The 27,624-nt window shown below is 42.0% G+C and overlaps 3 protein-coding genes across 10 annotated transcripts in view; all 3 read right to left on the bottom strand.

Annotated features, from left to right (window-relative positions):
* Positions 1 to 8,986, bottom strand: part of smtnb (smoothelin b) — a 50,117-nt gene extending 41,131 nt beyond the window's left edge. For all 4 annotated transcript variants that reach the window (XM_080499337.1, XM_080499339.1, XM_080499338.1 and 1 more), the window contains exon 1: positions 8,715 to 8,986. In XM_080499337.1, coding sequence (XP_080355463.1) covers positions 8,715 to 8,765 — 51 coding nt within the window. In that variant the 5' untranslated portion in view covers positions 8,766 to 8,986. The remainder of the gene's footprint in view (positions 1 to 8,714) is intronic.
* Positions 8,987 to 9,973: 987 nt separating this feature from the next.
* On the bottom strand, positions 9,974 to 17,959 carry trafd1 (TRAF-type zinc finger domain containing 1). Of its 4 annotated transcripts, none has more exons than XM_080499673.1 (13): positions 17,822 to 17,959; positions 17,413 to 17,679; positions 16,113 to 16,161; positions 15,881 to 16,016; positions 15,268 to 15,321; positions 14,716 to 15,151; positions 13,949 to 14,224; positions 13,799 to 13,863; positions 12,956 to 13,216; positions 12,568 to 12,706; positions 11,705 to 11,921; positions 11,527 to 11,584; positions 9,974 to 10,987 (listed from the first exon to the last, which is right to left on the bottom strand). In XM_080499673.1, exons 3-13 carry the CDS (start codon positions 16,145 to 16,147, stop codon positions 10,949 to 10,951), a joined length of 1,716 nt encoding a protein of 571 aa, XP_080355799.1. In that variant the 5' UTR covers positions 16,148 to 16,161; positions 17,413 to 17,679; positions 17,822 to 17,959; the 3' UTR covers positions 9,974 to 10,948. The 4 variants fall into 4 exon arrangements, with proteins under 4 accessions (XP_080355799.1, XP_080355800.1, XP_080355798.1 ...); XM_080499674.1 differs by having other exon boundaries at positions 17,413 to 17,576; positions 17,877 to 17,902; XM_080499672.1 differs by having other exon boundaries at positions 17,413 to 17,844.
* Positions 17,960 to 19,079: 1,120 nt separating this feature from the next.
* mob1a (MOB kinase activator 1A) lies at positions 19,080 to 26,127 on the bottom strand. Of its 2 annotated transcripts, none has more exons than XM_080499123.1 (6): positions 25,900 to 26,127; positions 24,282 to 24,448; positions 23,793 to 23,886; positions 22,466 to 22,599; positions 21,595 to 21,758; positions 19,080 to 21,136 (listed from the first exon to the last, which is right to left on the bottom strand). In XM_080499123.1, the coding sequence occupies exons 1-6, from the start codon at positions 25,911 to 25,913 to the stop codon at positions 21,059 to 21,061; spliced, it is 651 nt and encodes a 216-aa protein (XP_080355249.1). In that variant the 5' UTR covers positions 25,914 to 26,127; the 3' UTR covers positions 19,080 to 21,058. The 2 variants fall into 2 exon arrangements, with proteins under 2 accessions (XP_080355249.1, XP_080355250.1); XM_080499124.1 differs by having other exon boundaries at positions 24,282 to 24,445.
* Between the last annotated feature and the right edge of the window lie 1,497 nt (positions 26,128 to 27,624).

Raw genomic sequence — 27,624 nt, 5'->3', positions numbered from 1 at the left:
CAAATACAAATAAACAACTGAGAATGACTCAAAGGGTGAGAAAGTTCAAAAACATTTTTATAGCTCCCCCTAAAAACTTTTTTACTGTTTTTCTTTGTAGCCAAACTCCAATCTGAATCAGGTGGATTCCAGTAAAGAGTATCCCAACTCAGGGAAACAATGTTTACACACCCGCTGAAAGATGGAAACATTATCGGGACACACGAGAGCCCTGCAAGGCATGTGTCTCCTCGTTTCTCCAGGAGACGGGAGTTTCAGTCACCTCTCGGCTGAAGACTGAACAAAGAATCGCATCGAGGCGAAAACACATCGTGTTACACTTGAGCTCCCATTGTCCTTGTCCAATAAAAAGAGACGGCACCTATGAAGCCCACGAGCAAAGGAGAGAGCTTACCGCACATGTGCCACCGCGGTGCAGCTGCACGTGTAGAAGAAAAGCTCAACATTTACCGATAAGTGGACGGTAGGACTCAGGGGGCCCGGAGCAGACCTGGGAAAACAGTGTCCCCCCCCTTTACACTTGAGGTAGCAGGCATAAAGAACGGACACATGCAGGAATGCATGTGGGTCAGAGGGGGGTATAAGCATCAACCACTTTCTACGGCAAAGTAATCGGGCACCGAAGACGGATCTGAATCCACGTTTTGTGCGCCGTGCGATTCACGCTCACATCACATTAGTGCATGAGACGCCACACGCAGACGGATTAGTCCGCCTGATTATGCACACGTGGTCAATGATCCAATCTAAAAAGGTAGATTTTCTATCTTTCCCGCAAACACATTTCTAAGCGTATATAATCAAAATCAGTAACAATTACTGCTTAATTACTTCACAGTTATTCAAGCTGGCCTCAAGTCTGCGTAATCCCAACGGTTTCCATCCATCGTTGAAAAGCTGAATTAAACCAACAAATGTCATATTTCCGTCACTCTTTCCACTGCATTTTCCACAGTTTGAGGTTTGACGTGTTCTTTTTAAAGACCTCATCTTGGCATCGTCTTCTTCAGCAGTAATTTTAAATGGAGAATTGCAAACGTCGATGTTTTCTTGAGGTGTCTGGCCTTTAATATTCCTCGAACCACGGTTTGATGATCTTCGGGTATATTTTCCTTATTCATTTGGCTCATTCTGCCCCCACTGCGTCGGATTTGGAAGATTCCTAGCATACTGTATTGAACCTGGCGGCACCAAACGACATCATTCTCTTGTGTTGCATTCAATGCTTTGACCCCTTTCAGTTATCAGGCACCAAACAATTTATCCTCCCGAGTGAGTTTCTCTTCGGACCCGCGAGTCGGGTCACAGTGAGGTATCCAAGTCAGTCACACCCTGGTCAGGAAAATGTGTCCCACTTATGGGGAGCTGGCGTGATGACAATGTTGCATATCAGCCAAACAGGCACGGAAAAAGGCCCAGAACTACTGTAACAGATTATCTAAGTGAACTAAAATTAACGGCAGTTAAAAAAAGTAGAAAAAAAAAAGAAAAGAAAATCAGAAATATTTATTTTTGTTTGTAGATGCAAAATGTGTTCAGCATAACCAGAAATATCTTTGAGCACAAATGTTCCTTACCTAAACATGCCACCTACATTAGTCACACTAAAAGTAAACCACAGACACTTATGACGGCGGAGCAGTAACACTGAACATTGCCTCGGGCTCCAAACAGAGACGTGGAGCGTGCCACTAACAACTGGTAGCATCACTTTTTCCTCCTCACACCCAGATTCTTGGAAGTCTTTGAATGTACTTTGTAGCGCCAACCAGCGCACGTTCAATTAACAGACCTTGTGGCAATGTGAATCTCCTCTCGATCACGCCACAACGGTTGCACATTTTCTACATAGTACTTCTTTGTTAAAATGAGAATAGGTTCAGTGAACACTGGTATATTCCCTCTGACGTCACGGACTGCGAATGTGATACGACGTGAGGAAACTGACAGGAAGGAGTATTTCAAAGACGATAAGGAGCACAGTGGATCCTGCCCTTCAGCCAGACATCACTGGTCAAACTGGAGCACGGCATGATCGAACCACTTAATGATGGAAAAGCCAGAAAGTCGCAGCTCTTTGGCACAGTGCAGAACGCAAACTGTTTGGAATTAGAGATCCACCAGAGCCAGCCACACTGGCTCCAAAGGTCCACAACAGTGAGAGTCACAAGGGGACAAAGCCAAACACAATTTAACAGATCAGCTGTGTGTATCTCAAGAATGCCACAGCATTAACAGTAAGCTGCAAAGCAAAACATCAACATCCGTCTGAAGATTTCCTGGGGCCTTCAGGATATGGCTTCTTCCTGAGGGAGGTGATCCAGAAAAAGCTAAAAAAAACAAAAACCCACAGTGTTTCTGCTCGAAATAAACTCTTTTACCAAGCATTTAAATAGTACCATCCTTTCTTCATGGAGGCAAAATGTATCTGTGTGTTTTTTTTGTTTTTTTCACTGGTTTAATTCAACATGTGGCTAAAAACCATAAACATTTGAGGCTCTGCAGACACCCGCTCACTGTTTCCTGCATGCTATTCTTTTCTGTAAACAGACACACCCAAGAAGTCTAATATAAATCCAGAAAAAAAAAGATGAAAGTGGAACAGACGCCAGCAGTAACTTACAACTGAAAGTCTGTTTGGGAGAAGGAAGTGGGCGCCCAATATTATAGGTATCATGACACCTTCTTGGTCCCGTTGAGATCTTCTACTCTAAGATGACACTTCTTCACTTTAGATTTAAGTGCCATCATTCTATACAAACTGACATTCACAACTATATCTTCTTTTTCTTTGCTTTATTGAACCCAAAATTCAATAAAACCCTATATGAAGACATAGAGCAATTAAATAGTGGCGAAAGACACATCTAGATATTTTCTTGAGTCGAAAACTATTAAAAGCCTTGCAAGAGAGGTTAAGAGTTTAAAACCAAAAATACTCTTCACACTTGCGGCATTAAGAAGGCTTTCACTGGCTGTGCATCCAAGAGACGTCTGGTGATGCACAAGGAGGCGGAGGTCAAAAGCACACTTGAAATCCTTTCGCCAGACCTGTCCCATTTGGCAGCGTGATGATCCAGACAGACGGGGATCGGCAGCCCAAACGCTCTCTGCTGGATCAATTACCACACAGAGGAAAAGACCAGGCGCAAGAGTGATGGCAGTCCGTCTCAGGCCTGATGTTTACAAAACGTTCCGGAATATAATGTATTCACTTATTCAGTCAATAATTCACAGATGAAAGCTCACAATGGCAAACTGTAACTCTCTCCTCTCACTTAATATCTAGCAATGGTGACATTTTAAAGTTAAGAAGGCCTTTTGCTGACCGTTTGATAAAATTAATTAATTATTGAAAAAGAAAATCTAGTTTTGTTTGTGTCAAATGTGCTAATACACACAAAAAAAGTAGCAATGGAAGCTGGCAAAACTGATTTTAATCCTTTTTTTTTATGCACAGCATGCAAAAATGTAATGTTTTATAAGGATGAAAGACATTTCACAGGTTTTTTTTGTTTTTTTTTAATCTATTTTATCTGATGTTTTATCCAACTCAGTGTTGTTGTGGGGGCTGGAGCTCCAACTCCAGCTGATTATGAGGGAAGGAAGGGTACACCCTACACAGGTCAGCAGCCCATCACAGGGCAAACAGTCACACACACACACACACACACACACACACACACACACACACACACACACACACACACACACACACACACACACACACACACACACACACACACACACACACACACACACACACACACACACACACACACACACACACACACACACACACACACACACACACACGTTTTTCTCCACGGTACACTGCCCCACAGCAGCACCACATAATAAACAGGCAACTAAGCATGAACTATATGTAAACTTTCTGGAAAAAAAAAACCACAAGCGAATGGACTCTCATAAACAAGAAGCAATGTAATCAGAGCAGCACTGTACTGACACAAGCAGTACCCGCTTCTTTTATCTTAACGTCAAGTCATACTTTTCAAAGACCTTTTAAAAAGACACATCTGCGTCTGAGACTAATAAAACTCACATTCAAATGATTGCCCGTGCTCGTAAATTATTCCACCTTTCAAAAAAAAATAAAAAAATCACATAACCGACCCACTTTGCTCCAAAAGTACAACCCACTGCACTCAAGTTTTCAAACGCACAGTAAATGTTTGCTCAAATAAATCGAAAAGTTGTATTAATTTGTGCTAAATTCACTCTGAATTACTGTCCTGCAATAACAAACCACTTAAAGGCCATCTCAGAGTTCATGGCTTTTCTCATCATTTCAGAGCCAAACTATGACCGGCTATTAATAGCACGCACACACACACACACACACACACACAGGGCTTATTATCTCTCAGTTCCCTGGTGATGCATTAGGATGTTTGCAAACAACGGGCTGAAGTCTGCAGGTGGAAGTTAAACTACAATGGCCTCCTGTCGCTGTATCAGCAGCGACAACTCGCACTGCGTCGGTTTGGAGACGCCGATCGGTCCTGGAGGCCGAAACGTTCGTCAGCCTTGCCTTTGAAACTTAATCATACGGGAAATGCGCAGTTGGAAATGTGAGGCGAGGAAGTGCCTGTGAGAAATGATGACAGAGTCCGCAGAGGAAAATCAGGTGTGTGGTGGTGTGAACGCAATCTTTTCCGCTCCACGCCTACAAAAACAGCTCGTAAACGTGCGCGGAGGTCAAAGGCTGTTATGTTCATAAACGTCTAAGGTTGTTATCACGAGGAGCATAAAACATTTTTTTTTTTTTTTTGCATAGTGCAAGTACATAAAGAAAGAGGGGCTGTGCATGCAGCAGCTTGTATGTTTCAGTCACTCTGCAACGTCTTTGAAGAACAACAAAGAGTTTTTACGGTTGTTGAGGAGCCCCGAGTGACCGGCACTTATAATCATATAGGTTGCACGAACATGCAATTATCATGATTCTAACAATTAAATAGGCCTGTATGGAGGCGTGTCTGCACTGCAGGGATGTCTTCAAGATTTTTCAGCATTTATTTATCCGTTACGTCATTTTTTTTTTTTTGTGTACAGCACAATAGTACACTCAGAAATAAATAGACAATTGGATAGTGATTATTATTATTATTATTATTACAGCCACAAAATGCCACAAAAACCAAACCCATGATGACCTTTTGCATAATAATCACCACACAGCAAAGATATGCTATATATAGAGTCCAACCATGAAAAGAGTCCCAGACAAGAGTTATGTACCGAAGGGTAATTTTTCCGACTCGTTTCTTCCTGATGATGGGGCTGACATTTCAAGCCCCAATCTCAAGGGGGCAAAGAGGATCTGGGGACCGCCGCACTGGGGGCCCCACAAAACAAACCCATTCTCCCTCTCCAACTGTAGCTGTTGAGTTTGTCGATGCACAAAGAGTCCGGAGATCCATAAAGCGAAGACCCGGGAGTCCCATATATCACTGGAGCCGGACCACAGACTGAGACTGGCCTATTTTAAACATGTGCGAATGCCTCCAGTTCACCAGGGAGAGAGAGGACTGTCACAGGGCTGGCAGGAGTCGTTGCAAATCATTGTGGGAGACTCCCAGTGTGTGAAAATCAGCCCAGCAGGCACGACGGCGTAAAAAAAAAACTACAAATACTGCAGGGGAAGTGGATTAAATGTGAACGTGTTCAGTTACTCTCGCACGTCTTGGCAGTCGTTGGCATTCAAGCTAAAAATAGAATTTAGTGTGGCCAGTGAAGTTAAATGAGTTTGACAAGACGGCGATGAACAGGAAGGTTCCGTTCGGGTGACATCGCACACATCTTCACCGGACTTGTCACGGTGCCGTGTCACGGCGTGGCCGTTGGGAGCTTCAGCCATAATTGAGAGGGAGATCGGAGAGATGCTGACAGATGGCAGAAAGTGTCACTCCCAGCTCAGCAGGCGAGCGTCACGAGAGCAGACGCCTGTAAACCCGACTCGTCCTGCAGGTTCGACACCCTGACTGGAAGCTGCTGCTGCTGCTTCACAGGTGTGACGGCTGATAATCATCAACCCACCGGGCTGGAAATCGGCTCCTATCAAGCCACAGTGGTTCGAGTGGTTTGCTTGGAAGGAGTGTTTCTTCGAAAACCCGCTCGGCAGCTTTTGTGTTCTTTCTGTGGCCATTCAGGCAGCTGACCTGCAGCAAACACCCACTCAGCTCCTCTCTCAGGGAAACTGGGCCACCAACTGGTTATTTTTTTTTTTGTTGATATTTAAATAATTGCAGGAGCCAAAAGAAAAGAAAATGCTTATCCCGGTTGCCATGGAAGGGGATTAAACGGGCAATATAAAAGGCAGCCGTGGCTTTGAATAGAAGTGTAGGGATGGGATTAGTGGCGTTAGAGACGCCGCCATATGACCTTCTGACTGTTTAGTTCATTAAGTACAACACAGGCTTGGAGTTTATGTTTGTTATCCAACTGTTGTTTAACAGAAGCTCCTCCATGCAGCCTCGCTGCCACTTTAATTAAGCCTGGGAGTCTGCAAATGTCCTGGAGTTACAGAATAAACAAAAAGGTGTTATAATAAACTCGATTTGAGTCCAATTTCAGTCGCAATGTGAATATCATCTCCGAGCAGAAAGACTGACCCTCATAGCCCGGCTCAGCGTGGAAAACCCCCCCGACACTCCAGTCTCCACAAACATCATCAGGGAAAATGTGGGATCTCTGCGACCTTAGAGCCGGTGGTCACATCTGGGGGGGGGGGGGGGGGGGGGACACTCACAGCTCCATGACTTCAGCACTGAGGAGACGAGGCATTTCAATTCCAGCTCCCACTGAATAATGGCTGTCACATGAGGATGTTAAAAAAAAAAGAAAAGAAAACCAGAGTGTCTGCATGATGTGGGCTTTCTGCTGCTGCTGCGGCTCTCTGGACAATGCACCACGTCAGCGTTTTAAGCCCTCCACAAAACAAAGACCTCAGGTCGACTGTCACTTTGTCGCCAGAAAAGAAATCTTAAAAACAAAATGCAGGACGATTCATCTGCTCAGTTCTTCTTAGTCAGTTCAACCGAAAAAGCAGTATTTTTCAGAATAACAATCCAAAGGTGGTTGGTTCTCTCAGGTCATCACTACGAGACTCACGTTTGTTCCCTTTGCCAGAATTTGAATGGACAGATGGAAGTTGTAATTGTGTCGAATGGATAAGCTGATCAACAGAAGTACATATTGACTGAGATCGTTTTGTTTTCGTACTTCTGTTTTCATGTTTTGAAACATAACAATCAAGTTACAAAATCAGGCATCAGGTTGAGTAAAATCTTCAGCATGTTTTCCAGAAAAAAAAAAAAGAGGGCTGAATGTTCCTGTAAATGTAAACGAGCCACAATAATCTATCATGTTAAACACAAATATCTAATCGGCCAATTAAATGGCAGCAAACCGAAGCATTTCCCAGTTAAGGGCATCAGAATGGACGATGGCTTGACATTGAGTGTTTTCAGTTTTTAAAAGAAAACAGAAGAAAACTTTCACTGTCAAAAAAAAAGAAAATTGACAAAGCATCACAGTCCATTGAATTAAAAAAAAAAAAATCAGAACAGAATAGGTCAAAAACATAACGTACTTTGAATATAGAACAAAAGTACTTAAAGATAGTTTTTTTTTTTTTTGACAGTGTAGACCCGTCAGCGTGAAGTTGGTCTAATGTTTTGTGGAGACCACTGAATCCTGTATTCTCAGTTTGACACAGTCCGTCTTGTCCAGTCCTTCCACAAAACAAACTGATAAACCAAATGATCAAGGGCAGCAATACTCATTCTGAAACTCGTAAACAACACGTTCTTGTCAGGTTGACGTAGCCATAAAATGGTGAATCAAAATGTTATTCTTTCTTTTTTTTTAGTAGTCTCCCTGAAAGGAACATTCTTAGGGAAACAGCATAATGTTGCTACAAATATAAAGTGAACGATGAATGAATGATTCAGAACCAAAGGGACAGGCTGACTCATGTACACATTGTAAATGTGTCTGCGTTACAGGTGTCATGATATATCGGAGCCAGGCGGATACTTCACCTTCCTCCTGCCTGGGGAAACAATTAAAACATGAGTAATGTAACCGTGATCCAGTGAGTGTTACAGTCTCTAGACTTCCAGTCATACACAACGTCTCAGTTTAGTGGTTTACAACATGGGTACAGTCATTTCTTGCTTGTAGCAACAATCATCTTCTTCTTTTTTTTTTTTATTTGTTTAGTCTCAGATGACAAACAGCAGCTGTTCACCAATACCATACAGCCAAAGTTCAAAGAATCAGTAAATGTTCACAATCCAGTCACGTGTTTTGACATTTTCACTTAATTTCTCAACAACGGATTCATTCATTCATTCATAAATGCTGGGGGAATTGTATGTTTCTAAGAACTCCCCAACTGGTAAACAATGATAATTGCCTTTAAAGCCTGGCTTGTGGAAAATGGACAGTGATTGTTTAGTGTGCGGACAAGAGTAAATAAAAACAGCACATCTCTGGTAGTGAACGTTTGCAGGATCACCTGTTGGGATTATCCTTAATACCACACGCACCGCCTGCCTCACGGGCAACGTGAAAACACTACAGAATGGCAGCAGATTGGAGTTTTAAGAGGAGAAAGTGAAACGTGATGCTGATTATTGTTATTATTATTATTATTATTATTATTATTATTATCATTGTGCACTGACCAGGGCTCGGAGAGAGGACTCGTCCAGCGAGGAGTAACTCTCCACGGACATCTCGGGTCTGGGATGGATGCAGACGTCCCACTTGTGATGCTACTTTCCCCCGACGTGTGGCACCTGCAACGACTCGCTCTTCTTTTCCTTTTCGTTCTTCCTTCTTCTCTTGCCGTCAGTTCGCTTCTGCCTCTCGATGAAGTTGCACACGTATCTATTCTCTCGGAGTTAAAAAAGAAGTGAAGTGCCGCGTCGCTCCCGGAGAGGACAGTCCGGTCGTCTCTGTGCGGAGGAAACAAGCAAGTCTCTCTCAGCGCTCGGACGTTGGCAGCTTTTTTGAACCGAGGATTCCCACTCAAAGGTAACTCCGCCCCCACGCTTCGCGTCGCCGCCGGCCGCTCCGGGCGATCTTTCCAAGCGCGCCGCTGTGTGGGAGGACGTGAACCAGCGTCTGGGTATGTAGGATGAGGAGGATGAGGAGGATGAGGGGGATTGGCGATCAGTCACCGTGTTTAAGGTGTCAAACACATTGTGTTCATCTCGAGTGGGCCAGACAGATAAAATAGTGGCCATGATAGCCTTTAAATTTAAACTTCAAAGCTCGTCTTTGTTGTGGCCCACAATATACGTGATGGGATTGTCTGTATTTTCACAAAATCAAACAATTACTTCTAAAAATCACAACAATCTAAATGTAAATGTTCAGAAGGTCAGGTGCAAAATACAGTGAACCCTCAATAATAATAAAAAAGCAAAAACAAATAACCCCCCCAATAAAACGTACCCTAAAAGTAGTTGCATATGAACGTTCTTATGAAATCTACCCAACTGAAATGCCTTTAAAGTTAGATTGCTATTAACAATTAGTGATCATTAATGGTAGCATCATCAATATCACAGCTCTGGTCTCTGTACTGTTACTCTAAAGAATAGTTTTTTTTCTAAACTTCCATTTCTTTCAAATTTTCCACAATTTGCTTGAGGAGCTGGATTGGAGCCTCTTGCAAGCAGGTTATGGCCCACAGACTTTTTGTTTCACAGCCCCGAAGTAAAAGTTCCAGTTTACCACAACATTCAATTCAGACACACACAAAAAATAGAATACACACATGCAAGCAAAACTCGTGAGACAGGTTGTCGAACTGTAGAAATATCAATTCAATGGAAAATCAACAGAACATGCAAAAAAACAAAAAAATAAAGGCCAATGGAGTTGATAGTCAGGTGAAAAGACCACCATAAACAAACCACAACAATGAAACCATCAATGTCTTCATTGAAACATTTAATAATCACAAATGACAAAGAGCTTAAGGACAGTTATTCTAAAACAGGATTTCACCATCAAGCTGCGGCTGCCGCTTTTCACTCAGCGGTGTTGATTAGTGGAACAAAACTTGTAGATTGGACCATCCGTGATTGCCTAGCTTCAATGTATTTCTACAGTGGACCCTATGTAACTTACAAAACCATCAACCTTAAGTCCTATTCAGAGGAGCAGCACACAAAACTGTTCACACTACTTAATATTAGACAGGAAACACAACTTAAATCATCAGAACACCACAAAATTCTACAGATATGATTAAAAAAAAAATCTAAGTATTACTGGGTCGTTACAAATGATTAAAACAAAGTGTATAAAAAGACAAATGTTAAATAATACTGTTTGTCTTTTCTTGGTCAAATATGCATAAACTGATCCAATCTGTTCCTGAAGCCCTTTTGAACAGCGCAGTCTATCAAAGGTTACGTCGAGATGCAGAAAGGAACAGAAACACTGCGAAACACCCTGAAGGATCGGGCAAACAGGAGGGAAGACAAAAGGTCCTTGGCTGAAGTAATGAGATTAAAGATCATCTTTGACAAATGCGCGACGTCAAAGTCACGTGTCCCGTCTTCGATGGGTCTCCCGTGTCGTTCAGGAGCGGTGACATGACTCGCGGATAAAAGAAGTCGAGCTCAAGAGTACGGAAATCCCAGAATCTTATAACTTAAAGAGTTAAGGCTGGATGTTACACGGACAAACATTAGAAACACGTGCCGATATAAAGCAGAGTACATAGAAATCAACCCGATTATTTAGACTTTAATAGTAAATTTCATCAACATATGAACTGTAAGATACGAACGCTCCCACAGGCACTTATCAGATAGTTTCATTTCCCAGAAGTGTGCAAAAAAGATAAACGAGAAGCAGAGTGGGAGGTTTGGTGCGTCTCTTCCTGCGGAGGTCGCGGCTCTCACTCTTCCTGCTGCTCGTCGTTCTGTTTCTTGGGAAGCTGCGGACGAACACACATGCAGCTGAGAATCTTTTTTCACAAGAACACTTTGTTTCCCTTTAGTTTCTTGACGAGTCTCTTTTTTTTTTTAAGTTTCAACATTTATCCATCTCTCCCCATGTCCAGAGCCTAAACAATACTGAAGTTGATGTTGAGGTTTTTATGGAGAGTCTATATTTTTTTTAAACTAAGCTACAAATTCCTTCACAGCAGGGATTCATTACAATGTACGAATAAAGACTAATTCAAAAAGACTGAGTGAACGGGTGAGTTCGAAGATTGTCAGCCAAAATAAACAATCACATCTTATATCTGTTGTCATTGTTGAAGACGATACGAGTCGCAGACATGTAGAGAATCTTTAACTGTCTCAGTACTTAAAAACTCTTTTATTAGTCCTTATTTTTCCTCATGGCTCAGCATTTCTTGGTGATTTCCTTTACTGTCAGAGCAGTAAAATGCTCATCAAAAGGTATTATTGTGCCTTGTGTACACGCACATGATTAAAACAACAGTGTGCTTGCAAATCTTGAATGTACCTTTGTTATTGGATTCCTTCTGTTTCCTTTCCCTTCTGTACTTTCTGGAAGATTAAGTCTGATGGACAAAAAAAAATGAAATAGGAATGTTGTCAACACACCAGAAAAAAAAAAGAGAAAAGAAATCCGAGGTAAAACAAAACCCATAATTAATCGCTCATTCATCTCTGATTTTTACCCCTTGAGAGACGCAGACGCAGGAGTCTCAGAGTCATGGAAAGGTGATTGATCTCCTTCTGCTTCTCTGCTCTGCTGAGGTCGGTTTCTCACTGAAACGTCGCAGTTGGACGGCTTCCTTTGACTCGGGAGGCCGATGTAGCCCCTCGGCGTCCGTCGCAGGTTTTGTCCCGCCGCCGTGTCCCCCTCGAACCCAAAGTCCCCCTCCAAGAGGTCTGCTGCGTGCCAAGGGGCAGAGACGACGCACGGAAATGAACACAGAAACAGATGCAAAACACACAATCAGATCCTGTGGGAGATTCAGAGCTTCGTGGTTTAGACTTTTTGGATGGTTCAGATTTAATCCTTTGTTCGACTGTATTTAGCTTTATGTGAAAGTTGAATATGAAGGTTTTCCAGACTCTCTAATAGTGGAAAAATAGCTACAAACTGGCCTAAGTATATCATTTATTGTGAGACTAGTGCGATAAAGAGACTGATGTCAGACTGAGTCCTCATTTGTTTGATTTGAATGTATTAATAAATTATATACATCATCATTCAGCCTTAAAAAAAACAACAACAAAAAAACCGGAACAAATATGGTCAGTAACTCAGAACTGGCAGTCAGCTACTAGACGCTGTTTTACTACTTAGTTTCTTTGTTCCTTCATCAGTGTTTTCCTGCCTTCAGGACATTCCGTATAGCAGAATTTTATTAAACCTTATGAATCGTAATGAAAGACGAGACACAGTAGAGTGTCAGCACGACACCCAAACGTGTACAAATTCTGCCACACGAAGCTTTTACGTCTGATCATGGAGTAATAATCACAATATTCATTAAAGTCTTACTTGATATGCTAAACAGATTGAATGTTTTACCTTGGTGCTTTATCCGTCTTGGAAAATCTGGAGAGATCTGCCCGAAGGCGTCGTTAGCAGGGCTCAGTGGTTTCTTGATGGACGCTTTTGTGATATTATTCATGGGGTGGGCAGTTTGGGGACGCATATCACATTTGTCCTGTAGATGGAAGAACAGAGCAGTACAAAAATGGAAACATGGTAATTGGTACGCGTCTTTCAACTTCCCAATGCTTCGTAGAATATTTAACGGGAGAGATTTGAAAGAATTTGATGGAAGTCAGATTACAACACGTGGTAAAGTGTGAATTTTCTTTGAAGAATATTGTAGATGGACTTCAAAATGTACATTCTCTATATAAAAAAAAAAAAGTCATTTTCTGCACTCAAAACAAATCCCGTCACACACCTGATGGTGAAAGACCACGGCCTCTTCCAGAGCGACCCCACAGAATTCACAGGGTATGACGACGTCGCCCTCTAGAGGACTGGCTGGGGGACTGTAGGAGGCCGGCGACATGGAGCGAGGGAAGGTGGGGATGTTGGAGGCGAGCGTGTTCGGAAAGTTTCGCATCAGCCCTGAGTCGTTCCTGCCCATCCTGTCCTCGCGGGGCGGAGATGACGGCTGCTTGCTGAAAGATGCAAACGCAGAAGCAGGACTGCATCCGGTCTGGAACAGAAAAGGGAAAAAAAAAAAAAAAGAATCTTTAAATCGTGTTCCTTCTAGATAAAAATCATGTGCACAGGTCCAAACAGATAAGACGTGTTTGCGCGTCATGAGATATGATCCCCGGCTCATTTTACACAAATTAATTTCTGATCCATTGGCCAGTGCAGAGCCCCCGTGAGTGAGCATGGCCGTCACATGTACACTGCTTTACGAAGGAAAAGCAGACAGGAGTCAAAAAACAAGTAAAACTCCAGTTCTCCTGAAGGATCAAAGTGAAAGTGAGAATATAACCTGAATTGATAAAGTAAAAAGAAATACATTTTAAATGGCAAATAAATAATAGCTAGCTGCAGTGAATTAACCAATTTGATCAAATTTAAAACAAAACATGTGAATATCCAGAGAAGAAGCCGAACAGCTCAAAACAACGTATCTTAGACATTAAGTTAAATATTAAAATTTATTTTAACTGGAGGATAATAAGCAGCTTATCTTCACCTTTCTGTTTCAGACACTTATATTTTTAGGCATCTGCATGAAGAGCAATGACATTTAAAAAAAAAAAAAAAATTCCCTTCAAACCTGATGCAAAATGAGATCCTCTTCTGGAAACAACTCCTCACAAAACTCACAAGGCAACATGGTATCTGCGAAAACAAAAGTGACGCATCAGGAAAAGGCGGGCTGAGAACAAACAAGCATGACGTTTTGCGACCGGCACCGATGATTTACCCGTTTGATCGAGGTCTTGAACTGTGCTTGTGCTCGTCCCGACGGAGAAACTGGGGTAATTGTTGTTGGGTGGAGAGAGGGGGGAGTTGGTCTTCCCAATCTTACTGTCCCAGATATCACTCCACACGTTCCCATCGAGACCTCCGGCCATCGATTCCCCGTCGCTCTGCAGACTGAGGGCCAGCATGTAGTCGAGTCCGGATGAGTCTTCGTCCAGTGTGCGTTCACTCTGTGGCCACATGCTGCTGCTGTGAGGAAAGTCTTCCTGTGTCAGGACTAGAAAATAAAAAAAATAAAAAAAACAATTATGCAATGTTACTTGAAAGTGTCTGTGGCTGCAACAGCTTTCTAAAAGTGCCACAGCGAGAGAAAAAACCTGTTTCTATGTTCAGGATTGAAAAATAGATGTTTTATTTCACTTTATGTTGCCTTCAGTTAGTATCTATAGATATCTTTATATTAATAGAAGTTGTAAATTCTGATAGCATGATGACAATACATTAGTGAGTGAATCTTTGTAAATACAGCAACGAGCTAATGATTGACATGAATAAACAGTATTAGTAGGCAACATATGGAATTCAGTCTTTACCCTCTATCACCACTGTGTCGGTGGATCAGAGAGTTCTCTCTGAACTGACAGAATATTTAATGGGGAATTGTAAAAAAAAAAAAAAAAACGGCTATTACAGCAAGACAATTGGATTCGTGTTAGCAGAAGCATGATCACTCCTGATTGGCCCGTTTGCTGACGTTTCTTCACTCACAATGGCTGAAGGGCGTGTTGCTTGACGCACTACTCCGGCTGTCCCCCGACACGTGAGGTCCTCTTGTTCCATAAACTCTGTGGTCAAACAGCGGAGGGAAGATGTGCTGGTCCGCCGCGCTGACGTTGTTGTTCTTCGGGCCGCTCTCCTGGGTTCTCAGGGGGTTTCGGATGGAGTGGGACTCAAACCACATGCCCGGCGTCTGTTGGTCGACGGGACTGCGGCTCATCCTGCTGTTGTTCCTCTCCTGAGGCGGCGTGAGACTCCCACACAAGACGGGGTGCACGGCCTGCTCCCGCAACATTACGTTGCACTTGCAGTGCGGGCAAAGCTCCGTGCGCGTGCCGCAATAATCTTCATGCTCTTTGGACTGACTGAAGACGAGCTCCAGCTCGCAATACTGGCATGGGATGAGCCGCTGAGGGCATTCAGAGCTCTGCGAGGGAGGATAATCACCAGGAAACTTTTAGAGAACGGTATTTTTGAATCGTTAACATAGTATCGAGGATGTAAATAATAAAAAAAAAAAAACAACAACAAAAAACACTTTACCTGGTGGGCAGCAATGTGATTCTTCTCAAACTTCAAACCACATTTGCACACAATCTGAAATGAAACGATTTTATATTTTAGTTCCAATATGCCTCCCAAACAAAACAAAAAAAACCATTATAAAACTGCATTTTGTTTCCACGTGGACTCATTATGTGTTTATTCGTGGTGATTCAGGTGTTCACACAATTTGGCTCGAGTCGACGCTTGGATACAAACCAAAAACCAAAAATGACACACTTCGTTCAATGCACCCCGTTGTTGACAGAGGGAAGCGTGAAGTTTTTGGACGGTGAACTGAGGTGTCAGATATCAGGTCAGGTGCCAGCGAGAGACACATTAAGCCCTTTGTTGTAAATCATTGGCATCAGCCTGTTAAACATCAGCGGAAGAGGCCCGTAGTGGTCCGCAGGTTGTTTTCTTTGCATTAATCAAGTCACTGTGGGCCTGATCGATGACGCGTGACTGCTGTCTGGGAATGTTCTGGTGCAACAATCCACTTAATGCTTACAACATGTAAGAGTCCCTGCCATCGAGTGCGATAAATATTGAAGTAATAAACACCTTCATTCATGTGTCAGAGCTGTTTGAGTTGTTACAGTGAGAATTGTACCTGCGTGTGCTCCTGCTGCTTGTGCTCTTGAAGGTCCGACCGGGGAACCGGCTCCTGGCACACGTCGCAAAGGGCGATGTTTCTTCGGCAGTGAATCTCATGGGTGGTAAAGTTGGCCTCGGGAATGTCGTGTTTGCTAAAAGATAAAGGGCGATCACAATGAAAGCCTGTCCCCACTAAGCATCTGAATATGAGAGTATTCCTTGAATAAACACAATGTCCTTGTACAAACCAATTGCCACAGAACTGTGTGTTTTCATCTGCCATGACTTTCCCCAAGACTGTAAGAGGAAACAAAAGAATATCGTCAGTTCATGATTGGCACGGACAACTGCTGTAATGGTTCAAATGTTTCAAAAATCATCTTTAAAGAAAAAAAGGCAAAAGCGGTCCATCTTGTATACGGCGTTATCACAAGGGGTTGTAGATAATCCCAGCTGATTGTGAATGAAGGCAGGATGCATTGCAGAGTGCTCACCATCATTCACTGCCATTGGCTGTATAATGAAGTGTATTCTACAGATGGATGAGTGGAAGTGAAAAAATTGTGTGTGTTAAGTGTTTAACAATATACCAATCTGTCTATATTTATAAAGGCACTTCTAGTAAAAAAGGGTTAGGTTTAGTAAAAAAAAGCACCCAGCATAGCACTCATCTGGTGAAAAAGCTGCATGTTTTTAAATATTTGAATGGTTCAAATCAGTTGAAGATTGCAGGAGAAATAACACAGCATGTAAGAAGTCAGAATAATAATAAGAAGAAGAAGAAGAAGAAGAAGAAAAATGTGGATCATGAATGTGTGACTGCTTTCACGCAGTCATTCCTTTTTCACCTTGCTTTTACCTCGTCATTCAGTCTGGCTACATGTCGAATGTTTTACTTTCCATTTTGTTGTTTATATTATTTTTATGCCTTTTGTCCGTTTAATTTTTAGCTTCTATTTTCTTTCCTGATTCCCGTCTTACACTGATCATGCCTGCAGGTATATATATGGACACATGGACATTATGCAAATCCCTCTTTTGGTTAATCATTTCTGTAATGGATGAATTTACCTACAGGTTAACCAGAAAGAATCGTCTTCATGTGCAGTGATGCGTTCAGGAATGCAACATTTCATCAGCTTATAGTCTTCTGTCGTTACAGCATATAAGAACAATTCCAAGCACGTTCAACACTGACTTTTGGGAAATGCTGCAACTCACTTCTAATCATAAACAATGTGGACACACTTTAACAGACCTGATGCATGAACACGGGTCGATTTATTAATCACATCATTCCTGGGAGGAAAAAAAAAAAAAGGCTTCAATCCTGGCCCAAGTTGGAAGTAAATTGTTGCCACCATACAGGATCGATTGATTGAAATTGCAGTTTAAAGGGACGATGTGAGCTTGACGTGCTGAGTTCGTGTACGAAAAAAACCAAAACAAATAATAGCCTCCATCCATCAGTGAGCAGGTTATTTAAAAAAAGAGGGCGAACGTTGCGTCTCGCTGGTGAAACACGGCGGCAGCAGTCGGTTCGCTCACCTTGTGTCCCCGGACAGGAGCAAACGTTAGCTGTCAACGGCGAATCCTCGGTCAGTCTCAGTCTACGAGCATCTTGGAGCGACTTTAAACGGCGTTAGCTGGCGGCTAACCGTGTAGCTTAGCACTGTGAGGCACCACGTAGACCAACTTCAACCACTCTGGACCTGGAAAAAACAATAAGCTAACGGTGTGTCCAGCCCGGTGATTCCCGCGGCTACATCCGCCGCACGGAGCCGAAGCAACCAGCCTGAGCTCGGCGACGATCAGCTGGGAATATAAGAGCAAAACCTTACAGACGCAGCTAACTTATTTCTTGATGACAAGTCGCCAGTAAAACAGCTTATTTCCTCTTTTGTTAGTAATTTGTGCCCCGAGTGTGGACTCGCAGGTTTCCTGCGACGCTACATACCTTTCTCAACACGTCTCAAAAAACAAAATGAGAGCGTGTCACAGCTATTACTCACATTACAGTTGCTCTCCGTCACGAAACTGATCTTAGTTCAGGATAATTAATACACGCAGTATTGCGAAGGTTAAGCGTTCGTGGGAGCTGCGAGTCTAAACTCAGGGTAAAAAGCCCAGTAAGGCCTTCCAGCTCCGCCTGTGATTGGTTGCGTGGACACGGTGCACCTTGAAAAACCTTCCTGAGTGACATCTCATCTTGTGCTTTCGGTCCTTCTAAAGTCTCCGGGCAGAGTGCAGCCTAAACAAAACCCCAGTTTATCAATGGACCAACACAGGGACACTTCTAGGATCAATTTAGAGTCAAAAATCCCCCTGAAATCAATCATCCTCTGTAAAACACTGTATTTCCTTTCATTCTTCACAGATTTTATCAGACACAAAAATATAAACCACTATCTGATATGCTCAAACTCTGCACATCTGTGTAAATGTAAACTTTTTTCTAGGAATATTTCACTGAAAAAACATTTTAATATGCAAATGCATGGGAACAATTGGGATGCTATTTAAATAAGCCTTTCTGTTGTTTGGTTAAACCGATGAAAAAAAAAAAAAAAAAGGGGCGAATCAAATTGAAACCAAATTCATATATACTTTAGTGGTGAACGAGGAAGCCACTGCTGCTCCCCACCACGATCACCAAGGTGGCTTGTGGGCCAAAGCAAGGCGACATGAATGTGGCCTAACAGAGACTTGCCACTGCTCCTTCAGTAAGACAACCTACCATTTTAGAGAAGTGAGTTTGTGTTTGAGCCCCATATCGACAGGTCATCACACTGGGTCTTCTGAGGAACCAACTTAAAGATTAAATAAAACGACAACATAAACTGCATTCATTGTATGTGTGGCAAGTGAAGCAGGTCAAACGACAATACCAAGTTGTATTTCTTCCAACACAGATTGTGCAGTATGACCACATATTCTGTGCATTGATGATCATCCTTGTTAGTCCCAGCTTGAACCAGCAATGTGTTCAGTGTGTATCCAGTATTTCACTTTTTGTTGTCTGGGATAGGTTCACCCCCTCTGGGACTATTGTGTGGCTTACGCAAGTACAGATAATAAACGGATGGATATCAGAGTGTAGATTATGCATAAAAGTTGCTTGAAACACATCTAATTCATTAAAAAAACTTTCATTAAAAGGAAAGACTATAAATGGTGCTCTATATAAACATACACAATACCAGTTAACACTGCAGTGCCATTTCAGATTTTATTGAATTTTTTTGATCCATGAATACTGTCGCATCAAACATTCCCATCATTGTAAGGCACAGTTTTGTTCAGATAATACAATGATCATATTTACAGCAAATGTTTGGACATTGTACACACTGTACATTACCATGACTCACCCAGATCTGGAAATTAAAAAAAAATAATAAAAAAAATCACCCAATGACTGAACTGATTTAGTACATACACAAAATATCTTTATTAATTTGAAAGCCCTTATTTCTTAATTCAAAAATATGAAGGCAGTATTATGTTATGTGAAAAGAAATGCAACTCTGTGCTTAAAGTTTACAAATAGAATCGTGAGGAAAAAGCCATACATATCAAAAATATACGCTTGAATTGATAAATTGAAAAGAAATTCCTGGACGCGCTGACAGACTGTGTTTAGCACACTGGAGCCATTTGTGGGCCTGAAAGTAGCTAAACTGCAATATAATTCATCGAAAACACGTTCACAGTGTATTGAAATAAGAACAGTCCTTCCAACAAAGTGGTAAACAAATCAAATATACTGTTAGTTCTGACATCATCTAACATGACTGGTTTCTGGATTGTCTGATTGAATTTAGATCCAAGATGAAGTGTTGTGAACCAATTCCCTTGATCCCAAAACGATGATTAGAAATACTAGCTGCATCGGTTTTTTAAAAAAGTATGGCAGTACACACAGCCCTGCTGTTGTAGCCAGATCACACATAGGAAATGACCGCCATCATTAAATCTGCACCAAAGATTTGTCGAGGAAACAAAAAAAGTACATCCATCTCAGGTGTACAGGTACAAAAGTTAAGTCCCTACTTTCCAATCGGAGTAAGACGGGGTTGAGGGAAAAAAAAAAAAAAGTACCAGCATCAGTATCATAGAAATGAACTAAAATGACAGCTAAACTAGAAATTCACATTAAACTATTCATGCTGTTGAGATTCATTTATACTCTAAAGCTCTTTCATAAGGTCCTTCCACTGGCTTTAAGTGGCTATATTAAGAACAAAGTTGTCAATTAAAAAGTAGAATTGCTTTTTTTTTTTTTCTTTTCCTTTTAATCACTGTAAGCACTATAACTCACATTTGACTATTTATGAAAAACAGCCGGAAAATGTGCAAAAAAAAATATTTTTTTGCGTGATGCAACGTAAACGGCAGTTGATAGTGGTGCTTGCTTGTGGGGGCAAAAACAAAAAGCATGTCGCAATGATTCAACACTGCACCTGTTCCCATGTCAATATGTAAAATAGTGTGTCAATAGCAACCATATACACTTAAAGTGGGACATCAAGTGAAAAAAAAAACGAAACAAAAAAACAGCTGACTGAGAGACATTTCACACACCGGAGCATTTTTTACGTCTGCCTTCATGTGTTGTTACTGTTCCAGCTACAAACAAAGACTTGTTTATGTCACATTTCTAGCCATCCTTCTTGTTTACACCCCACTGGACACCAATGACATGATATTTAAAAAAATAATAATAATAATAAAACAAAGACTGGGATATTTCATCTTCTTAACAATAACCCAAAGTTAACAAAAACGTAGGAATAAACTAGAATGTGTTCCGACAATCAAAAACACTGTACGCCAGCTCTCAAAAGCAGAAAAGTGGCCGTTTGCTCGAAACCTCCAAATGGTCTTGGTCCAAAATAAAATTGGTTGATCTTAACCACAGTCCTGTGAAAAAAAAAAAGTAGCTTTACTCCACTACACTATCGACTGAAATGATCTATTGAGGCTAAAATGGGGGACGAGGCTCAAAGACAGCATCCAAGAGGAAGGAGGAGAGTACGATAGGAACACTCTGGGAAATGTAAAGAGAAAGGCACAGATTTAAGAGTTGAGAATAGAAGTCATAGAGGTAGAGGAAGTCATAGCGAAGAAGGAAAGAGAAGGAAATAATAATTAAAAAAAAAAGAGAGAGAGAGATAGTTGTGAGATGAAATGTCTATCTGTCCTTGGATCCAAGCTTCTCGATCAAGTCCTGCAGAGGGGACAGCTCTCGTCTGTCGATGAGGTTGAACTCCTGCAAAAAAAAAAGAAACACAATGAGATTTGGTTCTTGTATATGGAAATATGGCGGGACGAACCAGACCAGAGGGACCATCACCGAATGGCTGCTTGCTCAATTAATATACCGTAGGATTTTCTTTTAGTTCAACATGAAAGACTCCACAAAACTATCGGTCCTCACAACATGTCAAATTAAAATAAGAAAGGAAACCTGAGTGATCATCACTGTAACTGAGAACACGTAGGATAACAATCTGAACCATGTTCTTGTCTGGTTGTTCTGACAAATACAACTAATCGCACTGAACAAGTAAAAAAAAAAAAAAAAGGGGGGGGGGGGGGTTATCAAAGCAAGAGTGAATACTTGGATGTGCCACCAGGTAGCACAATTCCGTTTAAGACAGACCCCATTTGGTGTTTCAAAATGAGCATCTCCTGTGTGTGAGTAGGGATTCAGGTACACACACTCACCTGGACAAAGAAGATGAAGTGCTTGAAGGAGGTGTTGAGGTGGGCCTCCTCCTGCAGCTGCATGACCGAGTCGAAATGTTGGTGGTAGATGTGAGCGTAAACCCTGAACAGACGCTTCAGGATGGTTTTGGCCACGGACATGAAATTCTTGGGGAAGGGGACTCCTGCAGGACAAGAGGGTTGGTGGAACATATTATTACATTTGTCCTGTTAAGTTTGGTTGGACTTCAAGTGTGTGTGTGTGTGTTTCCTCTGCACTGTAACGCAGGATTGTACCACTACTGGCTAGTGCAGCCTTTTGTTCACAGGCCTCGGTGTGCATAGGAACCAATGAGACTGATGACATAAGAAGAAAGGAGTGAACAATGAAAAGTTGGCTGTGTTGGCCATGAGGGGGCTTTTGAGCCTCGACCCGCTCTTTAACATGCAAGACGTGCTTCAGCTGGCCCGAGGTCAGGTGACTGACTTCAGAGTCATTGTTGTCCTCGGTTGCCTCGTTGCGACATCGAAGAGAACTGCACACCGATTCACAACCCGCAGCAACAGGTTCATCTGGTCTACTGGTTTTTTTGTTTTGTTTTGTTTTTGTTTTTAATTTCCAAACACACACATGACACACAATGTGATTTCTCAATTATTTTCCGAGACGCTGAAGGTCAAAGTCAAGAAAGCCGTTTGGGTTTCTTGAGAAAGAACAACACTAAAAATAAATAAACGAGGGATCGACGCAGTTGCTTGGTTACCACGGCCTGTTAGTTTGGTTTTTCTTTTCCTGTCAGAGACTCTTCTCCGCGTGTGAAACTGCAACCCAACACACTTCATCCGGAAAAAAAAACGTCTTGTTTGCCGACATGGTGAAAACAAAACTCACCGATCTTGGAGGGGAAAAGTGTCTCGTCGTCCAGCTGATCTTGCACCCAGGTCATCAAGTAGTCAATGTACTTGGGTGCAGAGCATTTGATGGGCTTTTTGATGTTGGTGCCGTCAGCCCAGTGATACTCATACCTAGAATCAAAAAAAAAAAAAAGAAAAAAAAAAAAGAACCGATACTGACATAATTATAGACTTGACTCATGCTACCGAGGAGACAACAACTTGAACCACGTATAAGGACTCATCGCGACTTTCTGTAAGGACATGGAAATATCATTTGGAAGCAGAGGAGTTAAAAAAAGACCGGACAGAGGAAATGCAAACATATTTACAGTTGTATTCTTGATTGTGGCTGTGTAAACAGGAAGTGAAGCGCGGCCTCTTCCTCCTGATTACAAGCTGAAATGCAGACGGTGCAAGAGAGGCCAATAGAGGAAGTGCCGAATCCAGAGCTGAACTCTACAGCCTTTAAAAATGGGCCGCGTGCAAACTTGGGATTCCCGTTCCCATCATGTGACATATTCAAGTCAATCTACTCAGTTTACTTTCTTTTCGCAGATGGCTTAAATATATAAAGTTAACCCCAACTCAGTGTTAAAGGTAATAACGCCACGCGAGTCACAATAAATCACTCGCCATCGACGCCAAACTACGACTGACTTCACTCTTACAGTCGCAACACGTTCAGCCGGTAATTAAATCATCTGGACAAAGCTCTTCTTGCAAAACTCATTCTTCCCTTTGTTTGCCGAAAAACGTGTAATAAAGTGGATCGTTTGAAGGATTACAAACGAGAACAAAGCATGGCTGCGCAGACACACTGGCTTTTATTAGTAGACGGGTTTACGTGACGTCTCCACCGGGTGCTGGAGTCTCATTTAGCCACTTGTTTGCAAAAATTCAATTAACTAGACCTTCCATGAGTCACACGGCTGGCATTTACAAATGCCTTTGACTCTGTAAGATATTTTAAACAGCAAATATAGCTCACACATGTAACTGTTAAAAACTGACTTCAGTACAAACTATGAACAAACTAACAGACTCACTTGTCTTCAGCCTCATGAGGTTCATATGTATGAATGTCAGTATTTGAGCATGAGACCTTCAACAGCAGCTAAAAACCAAACAGAGCCACTCCCAATGAAATCGTGTTGTGGTTAAAAAGAAAAGAAAACAGATAGATATTGTCAATATAGCAATTATGTTTGGCCAAGAGATTGTCTACAGGTCACAAGACTGCAGAATATTACAGCTGCTCTATTTTTAGAGCACAGACTTTTAAAAAAACTGTACATGTTTAAAACCAGAGTGTTTGTTATTACCTTGGTCCTGCAGACATGACGGAGCAGCTGGTCTCGGTGCAGAACTCGGTAATGGTGCCGTACAGCATATTGATTTGGTTGAAAAAATCCACCGCTGTAAGAAAATGCACCGTTAAAGTTTAGTCGTTTAGAGCTGTGCTAATAAGACAATAATCAACGAATATAACAGCTTCATGAAGGAATGTAATTTGCTTTTTTTTTTTTTTAAAGAAAAAGAAAAAATTATTACCAAGAGCTAAAAATCAATAAATACATTAAAGTCTTCTTGCTTCAATGTCAGTACATCAGAAAGTGCACGCAAAGTTCAATTACGCTGCCACAGTCACTAACTTTACACTTGATTTGTCCAACGACTCCATGCGGTGGTGCCGAGGCTCAACGTCTGTCAAATTAATTAATGTTTCATCCAGACATTTGCCACAGGTACAATTTGAAAAGAGTCATTTGTCTGGCAGGTGTTTGTACGCCACATTGTATTGGTTCACTCACTGTTGACGGCGATCCATTCATTGAGGTCCTCTCCCTCCGGGAGCATGACAGCCTGTCTCAGGTTCCCGCTGCCAAGCGTTGCCTCAGCGTGTTTGAGCAGCTCATACTGGTGAGATCCCTCGGGGATGTTCTTCTTGGGCCTGAAGGTCTTAGATGAGCGATTGCTGCTGAAAAGACAGAAGCCTCGTGTATAATCTGCCACGTCTTGATATTTGTCTTGCTTGTTGGTCACAAGTCGGGATGAAACTCAACATTAATGGGTTTGATGTGGATCAAATCCAACATGCCACTTTGTCCTCATTTACCGGTAGTCAAAAGAGAAGACATCACCGGGCTTCACTCAATAAGTCTTGTTGATTTCTGTTGTGAATATATATAGTTTTGAATTATACTTTAAAGCAAAGATGTGCAATAGATTTGAAGTCTCCGGAGAATACAACCTGCGATTCTCCAACAAGTCCCTATAAGTGATTCCTCAATAAAGTGTACGAAACGAGGGTGACTAACCATTACAATTCATTTTTTTTTAAATGTAATAACAGTAATTAGTATCGCCAAATAAACTGAATAGATGTGCAGAGTGATACCAGTAGTTATTGTTGTCATCCAACAATTCACAACACGATGGCAACTGTACATTGCTTATGGCCGCTGATATGTGCATGCATTTAGTTCCTCCAGAATTAAAAGATACAGCTGTTGGGACGAGCTCCAGCAGTCTCCACATTTACTAGATGGATCTCTGCTCACAACTTCAGGTTTCTTGTATTTTCCATCATTCAAATGGTTCAGTTAGGTGTATTCGCATTTGATTCAACTATCTAACACTGAAACTGTTCCGAAAATATCCAGATAAAGTAAAATAAAAGCCACTGTTTTGCCTTTTTGTTTTTGGTATATATATATTTTTTTATTATTATTTTTAATACAGACGTGTTCATTTCTAAAGGGGCTGAGGAGCTGATGCTTGCTCTGGGGCCTTGACTCAGGATTACAAGCTTCCTGTCTGATCAACGACCTCGGTGAGTAATCGACACTGGTGATACTGGTATAGTCACACTTGTTTGGACTAAAAACACGACTCTTCACTGAGAGACACGAGCAAAAACCCAGGCAGCAAAGCCGCTGACAGGAAATGTGACAGGACCACGTTATTACTGTAAACAACGGAAGAGTTACTTTCGACACATTTGCAAACAATCCGTTCAGGTTAACGCCGTCAGCGCGCAGATAGTGACTCAAACTAACGATGTTATATCTTTTTTTTTAATTAATAAAAAAAAAAAGTGTGCGTGAGCTGGCTGGACAGCTTAGTTAGCATTGACGATCAGGCTAGCCAGGCTAGCTCGAAAGTTAACAGTTAAAAAAAGTTAGTCAGCCAACTGCAGAGTAACTGTAGATGAACACAACACCGTCCCGGGATGGTTTTTAAATGCACAATTCGTGCCAGAAAAGAGCAGAACGGTGGAGACTCGGGTTGCACTGCGGTGAGCAGGGCGAGTTTCCAGAAACGGGGGAAGTCTTATTTTAACTTCCCTCGATCAACTTCGTAGAAGCGCAACGAACAGTTAGTCCGCAAAAACCCCGCAAAGCCACCGACGAACTGAACTGTACTCACAACAAGAAGCTCATCGTGGAGAAGCGGCGGATTTCAGGGGCAAATCCAGGTCTTACAGGGAGGAGAACGGCGTCGTACAAGTACACGGGGCGAACCACTTGTGAGCGCTGCCTGCTAACAGAGACGTCCAGGCTAATTCCAAGTAACTGCTGCACCCAAACTGCTGCGCTTCCTTCGTGGGCACATCTACGACCCCTGCAGGCCAACGCAGGTACTGCACCCCGCGGAGCAGAGAGTTCGTGTGTGTGTGTGTGTGTGTGTGTGTGTGTGTGTGTGTGTGTGTGTGTGTGTGTGTGTGTGTGTGTGTGTGTGTGTGTGTGTGTGTGTGTGTGTTTGTTTGTTTGTTTGTTTGTTTGGGGGGGGGGGGGCAGTCTGTCGTGTTTCCAAACTGTTAAGGCCCTTGGCAGGTGCCTTTTCTCTTGTATTGTATGTGTGTGGTGGCATGCAAATGACTCTGTGCAGGTGCCCTCCCCGGATTGGCTGAAGAGTCGACACCCCGCTTCCGAACTCATTAGTATGCAGATTGACCTGCACCAGTGCCTTTCTGGGATTGGCTTGGTCCTCTTTGGCCCTGGTCTGGAGTCCATGAAGTCCAGAAGACGCGGCTGTTTGTGTGTCCATATGGTGGTTTTGTGACACATGGTTGTGAATATTTGTAGTTTCTGAGCTTTTGGTCATTTCTGTTACTTACTCTTTTGAGTTTTGTACCTTTGTGAAAGAGAACTGTTTGCTCAGCCTATCTTTTGGTTTTGCTTGTTTTTCGTTGGCTGTGACTCCTTTAGTTTGAAATGTTTGTTTGTGTTTACTCCCCTCCCCCCCCCCCCCCCCCCCCCCCGATTTTATTTACTAAAATAAATCCCAATTCTCTCTGTTTAAAGACTGTTTCCAACTGCCTTATGTTACACCCCGATCCCTAGCCGGCCAGGTCGTTACACAAGCGATTTCCCAAAGAACAGTAAATTCAACAAAAAAGAGGCACAATACAACCACAAAACGATAGTAAATAAAGAGAGAATGAACAGTAGTAAATAAACACACATTTACAACAGAGGAACAAAATATTGATAATGTGATGCAAAGTACTACAAATCTAACACAAAAACTATTAAAATGGGTATGTTGAAAAACATAAATCAAACACAGTGGATCTCATAATGGTAATGAAAAGATTTACAAAACAGCAAACATTAAAAATATAGGAACAAGGAAATACACAAAAAAAAACATTGTCATGTGATGTGTTACTTTTAAATAACTGGATTTTAAATCTAAACAAATCAATTATTTACAACATTTAACAGTAAATAGTTATTCAAGGACGTTAGTCTGATTTTAGTGTATTTATTCTGGAAATATTGATAAATAGCAGTGGTTAGTGCTCTCACCTCACAGTGAGGCCTTGGAGTATACATATTTCCCCTGTGTTTCCAATGGGTATCGTCTGGTTACTGCAATGTCCAACCACAATTTGTAACTATGCATTGGAGATTAGTTTGCCAGCCTGAATTGCCCAAGGTGCACGTGAGTGTGTGTCTCTCTGTTTGCCCTGTGATAGTCTGGTGACTTGTCTGGGGTGATATGATACCCTGCCGTCGCCCATTAGCTGGGATTATCTCCAGCGTCTCACGACCTTGAACAGGACAAAGTAGAATAGAAGATATAAGATAGCACCAAATACAACATATACATCCTACTGCACGGGGGAAACTCAACAATTCCACTCGA

The sequence above is a fragment of the Blennius ocellaris genome (genome assembly GCF_963422515.1).
Source record: "Blennius ocellaris genome assembly, chromosome: 7".
NCBI lineage: Eukaryota > Metazoa > Chordata > Actinopteri > Blenniiformes > Blenniidae > Blennius > Blennius ocellaris.
The sequence above is the reverse complement of the archived record's forward strand: the minus strand, read 5'-3'. Positions and strand labels throughout refer to the sequence as shown.